We start from the raw sequence: 5,000 nt of genomic DNA on the forward strand, positions 1-5,000 counted from the left end.
ATTACGTTGAAACATCAGGTCATGAATTATGCACAGTGTGGAGAAGATCAAAATTAAAGAATAAAATTTGGCACTCTGGTCATAACGGACATATCGCGATGCTTGAAAGGACACAAAAACAAGTTAAAATAGGTTGCAGTGTTTATATTTACAAAACAACACGCACACTCTGAAATATTTCTTACAGTTTCTCCCGAGATTTCGTATACGGAACCCGATGAACTAACCCTCTTAACTTTTTTTTCAGACATTAACTTTTTTTGTCGCGAAACTCGTGGATTTTAAAACTTTGAAACGACGTCCGATGAATCCTGAAACTGGAGTTTAAGTCCATTGGTAAACTATGCCAGCTAGTCTCATGAGCAGATCAAGCTCTGACGAAATTTGACAGCTTTGAAGTTTTAAGCGGATGCAAAAATCGAGACAAAAATTCGTCATGACACAATGTAACCAGTGTTACAACCTTACACCCTTGATACATGAAAATTGCACTTATTTTCAGCCAATCATATTGTGCCTTGTAATCTCACTGTTTGAGGATATACTAAAACTACTATTCAACGTAGTGTCGATGTCCAGCGATGGTGGTAAAATCCACCAATAGCCACCTTCATCTGAAGAGTTGTTAACTAGCTAATGAAATTCACATCTCACACATATTCTGACCAATGAAAATCAAGTAAAAATCTATCGGGAGTAGGTTGCTCAGGTTCTGTTTGAAGAAAAGAAAAATGGATGAAATTAACTTTAGGTTGATGCCTGTCCTGACATTAAATATTTCATGGCTGAGTTTCTCTCGTCTAGGAATAAGTACAAATCAGGGTTAACTATATTTGATTATTTGCACGATTACTCCTTGAATTGTGCTCCATAAACTTCTCGATTTGAAACAAAAGAATAATAGGAAAATCCAATAATTTTAAATCCCTATGAGTTAAGAATGAGCATTGGAAGGCCTTTTAGCAATAACTGAAGTAATTTTCTCTTGAAGAGTAACAATAGGCTTTAATTTTGGGGTATGTCAATACACAATACCAAAACACAATACACACGATAGGGATGAACCCAACTGTAAAAGTCGTACGTAAAAATGATAAAAGAAGGCAAAAACTTGATTTTGACAACATGCCAAAGAATTAAGAGGTTTTGTATACAGACTTCAGTCTGTTCACCAAGACCCAAGAGGTTTATCTTGAGTTTCGGTTTTGAGAATACGCAATTAACGAGGATTTTATCCTCGTTTGTCTATCACATCACTCCTTTTGCTCACAGTATCCTTCGTGATCTTGTGGTCGGGGCCCAGAATATCGTTTTGAATTACTAAGGCCTCGTCGAGCTCCTTCAAAGCCTCATCGAATCGTCCTTGAAGGACTAAGACATCGCTAAGCTGAACGCCCGAACGAGCTGTGTCCTGATGATGACCCAACAGCCTCTTTCGTAGCTCTTGAGCCTTCCTGAGGTACTTCTCTGCCTCGTCGATGTAATCTCGCTCATTTCGCTCAGAGCCTTTGGCCGCAAGGGACTTGTACGAGTCAGCAATGTAGGACAAAATTGAAGCTGTCCAGGGGTGGTCACCAAGCTGCTTTTCGTAAACTGGAAGGGTGTTCTCTTTCCATATAGCGATTGCTTTTTGATGATCACCACACAGTCGATAAGAAACTAACAAAGTGTGAAGACAAGATATAACTTTTACATAGTTAAATGAATCCTTACTGCCTTTCAAAAAGAAACATCTGGTATGAAGAAAGAGATTGACCTCTGATTCAAAGCCGGTACGTGTCGAGGGTGATTTCGTCAAAGAATGTAAAGCTTGTAAGCCGTAAACTTTTAAAGAGCTATTTCTCAAATGGGTTAGAAAAATTAGTTTCCTTCTCAAATTAATAAACTTACCCCATATCACAAATTAACTCACTGTCAGACTAATAAACCTTTTTAACCCCAAGGTTTCCAACTTCGAATTTCTTTGCAATAGCACCTTTTGAATCAAAGCTCAAGCGCATGAAAAATAAATCAAACGGAGGCCAATTAAAAAAGCGGGATCTTGGTTTTTGACTAAATTCTCCTTGTCAATACCATTGGAAATGTTTTAGAACAGTATGGACAATATGCATGAGGAAGTTAGGCTATTAGGGGTCAAAGATTCAGTGTTATTTGTTTCACTTTCGCGTCGAAGCCCGAAGATCAGACCATTCCCTCTTGCCCCATGAAAATAAGACTCGACAAGATTCCAATACATAAGTTTAGTATGTCCCCTTTCCAGTTCTCATTTAGCTGGAAATTTATTTGTTTTTCTCTCGGTTTATTGAAAGAAAGCGCCCAATTCGGAATTTCACAGTGCGCTTTGTCATCTTTTTAGCCTTCATTAAGTCTCCTACAAGGATAAGCGGGTGTTATACAGAGTGCAACCCAAAACATTTACTTACTTCCAAGGTCACAGTATCCAGCAGCAACATACAAACGGTCGCCTAAAGAATCTCTCATTGAAATTCCTTCCTGTATGAGCTCTCGTCCTTTTTTTTCTTCTCCCTGAAAAACAAATTACTCTCGTAAATATCCGGGTCTGGTCTACCTTAGTGGTAGTGATGCTCTATTAGAATTGACGCAAAGTCCTCCATTTTCGCCATTATTGGTAAAGTTTCATTAGATTTTCTAAAATCTTCGGTAGAAGAGGAGAACTTGCACACTTCGCCTTGACGTTAGATTCCCATGAGCCCCAAATAAAGAAAATGCAGGGATAGTACTTAAAAGGGAAGCCACAGAGAAAAATTCTCCTTAAAAGGGAGGGATAAGAAGGAAAATCAAAACAAAAAAAACGACACACAGTCCTCTTTTATATTTACTATGGTCTCACCTGCAGCACAAAACACACTCCCAGCTTACTAGCGGTGCGCGCATGCGTTTGGGACTTTTGTTCCTCCTCTGATAATGTCCTGCGCATGTCATATGCTTCCTTAAACTTTGCAAGTGTGACTTGGTTTTCTTCTGGGCTGTCTTTGCTGTGAGACACGTCACAGAGACGACGGAATCCCAGTGAATTCAAGCTCTCTGCATGCCTCTTCATATCGCCGGACGCTTCAGCAATATCACAGCATTTCTGGTACAGCACTGTGCACTCTTTGGGGGGTGTGAGAACTTTTGCCACAAAATCCAGCACTTCTGTACTGTTAACGACGTCTAAAACGAAATGTCTGTTATCTAAATCGCTAGAGTCTTCGAGACAATTCTTCAGCGCTTCCATGATGTTCGCTTTCTGCAGTCGAAACTTATGGATCGCAACCCGAGCAGAATTTTTGCTGATAAACTCTTTGCTCAAGACTCTCAGCAGATCAAGGTAATGATGATTAAATTCACACTGAGTGGCGCGCAACAGGTCAGCCATGCCTAGAGATTCTTTCTCTGTTCGGAAGTAGGCTCGGACCAAAGGATGCATCCTCATCTTTCCATCGGCGTCCCTCTGAAGAAGAGCATACTTGACCATCTTGGTCTTCACTGTTTCACAGTGTAAAGAATCTTCAAAAAGAAACTGCATGTCTTCAGCTGAGAACTCCGATGGGAAAACAGAAAAAAGGACAAGATTTGTTTTTACCTCATTGGAAAAAGTGTTAAAGAATACTTCTAGTGTGTTATAAACATCGTTCGCACTGATCCTGAAAAGTCGTATGGGATTATTCCCCAGTTGTTGGATTAACAGCTCGCGACTAAAACCATTGTTCAGCGAGTCTGAACAGGTCATAAGAAGGAGTGGTATTCCACCACATAATTTCGCAAGTTCCTTGGAGTGTTCCTCACTACAGTCATCAACAAGATTCCAAAGCAGTGTAGCAGATGAGTCGGGATCCAAAGGTTTGAGACGAAACGTAAACACGTCTGCCGACAAGAATCCAACATCTTTTCGAGTAGTGATTATCAACTGTACATTCGGGGCAGATTTCACGAGCCATTTAGCGAATTCATCAAATTCCTCGCCCTGTATATTCTCTGTATTGTCTAGTACAATGACAGTTGGGATATTTCGCTCCGACAGTTTACACTTCGCAATAGACATAAAATCAGCGGTTGGTGACTAGGTGCGACTACTTAATCGATGAAGAATCTCACTGCAGATGTCTGCGAGCTTCTGATGATGACTTTCTACTCGAATATGTGTTACAAACTGGTCACCTCTTTCCTTTAACAAGTGACTTACACGGATTCCCACTTCAGTCTTCCCCATTCCTGGGATAGAAAGAAGAACAACCATACGAAAGGTCTGCAGTTTCTTTTCGATTTCATTTACTTCCGCGTCTCTTCCAACAAAGTGTGCGGTTAAATGCGGAAGATTTCGAGGTAAACCACCCAGCGAAGACGGTGGACCTAAAATACGAAAAAAGAGGAAAGAAAAAGTTTGAACCGATACACGAACGGCAGCCGACCACAACTGCGTCCCAAAAAAAAGCCGAGGATATCCCAATGGAAACTTAAATATAAGACCTTAAATAGGCCCTTTAAGATTGTGCTAGCATCATTTTTGGCATAATAAGATACATGAAAAAATTACGCCCGTCTGATACGCGCATCTGAGAAGGAAGATTTGGCTATCAAAATGAATATCAGGGAATATTAAACAAAACATAAGGGCATGTAGGTTTTTCAAAGTGGTCTTTGTATAGACAAGCAGTATCCATATCTGGGAGCTTCTCCAGGCAGAATTCAAGTTTGTAAGTGTTGTGTCAAGACACTTTTGGAGGTCAAGAGCATTTTTAACAAAAAAAAATCTTCAACCCCATGTTGGGGCAGCTCATTGCCTTGATGAAGTGGCTGGCAAGTAGTATGTAAAAAAATAACTTTTTGGAACTATCAAATGCAAGGACAGCTGGCTTTAGCCAGATTGTAACATTGTAATCTTATTATTTACACTCCTAAGAGAAATTAGCGGTCCTTGTAAAATTCGACATAGAAGTGCGGGATGAAAAATGGTGGGGAAGCTATCAAAGTTTTTTGGGAACACATGGTGCCTGAAC

At 40.1% G+C, this 5,000-nt stretch overlaps 1 protein-coding gene across 1 annotated transcript in view; it reads right to left on the reverse strand.

The window, feature by feature from the left end:
• The window catches only part of LOC136280232 (uncharacterized), a 9,857-nt gene that overhangs the window by 328 nt on the left and 4,529 nt on the right, over positions 1 to 5,000 (reverse strand). Inside the window, exons 2-4 of the mRNA XM_066165132.1 lie at positions 2,852 to 4,353; positions 2,424 to 2,526; positions 1 to 1,659 (exon numbers count right to left, since the gene is read on the reverse strand). The exon at positions 1 to 1,659 is cut by the window's left edge and continues 328 nt beyond it. Coding sequence (XP_066021229.1) covers positions 1,232 to 1,659; positions 2,424 to 2,526; positions 2,852 to 4,045 — 1,725 coding nt within the window. The 5' untranslated portion in view covers positions 4,046 to 4,353 and the 3' untranslated portion in view covers positions 1 to 1,231. The remainder of the gene's footprint in view (positions 1,660 to 2,423; positions 2,527 to 2,851; positions 4,354 to 5,000) is intronic.

Source organism: Pocillopora verrucosa, chromosome 4, assembly GCF_036669915.1.
Source record: "Pocillopora verrucosa isolate sample1 chromosome 4, ASM3666991v2, whole genome shotgun sequence".
Classification (NCBI taxonomy): Eukaryota; Metazoa; Cnidaria; class Anthozoa; order Scleractinia; family Pocilloporidae; genus Pocillopora; species Pocillopora verrucosa.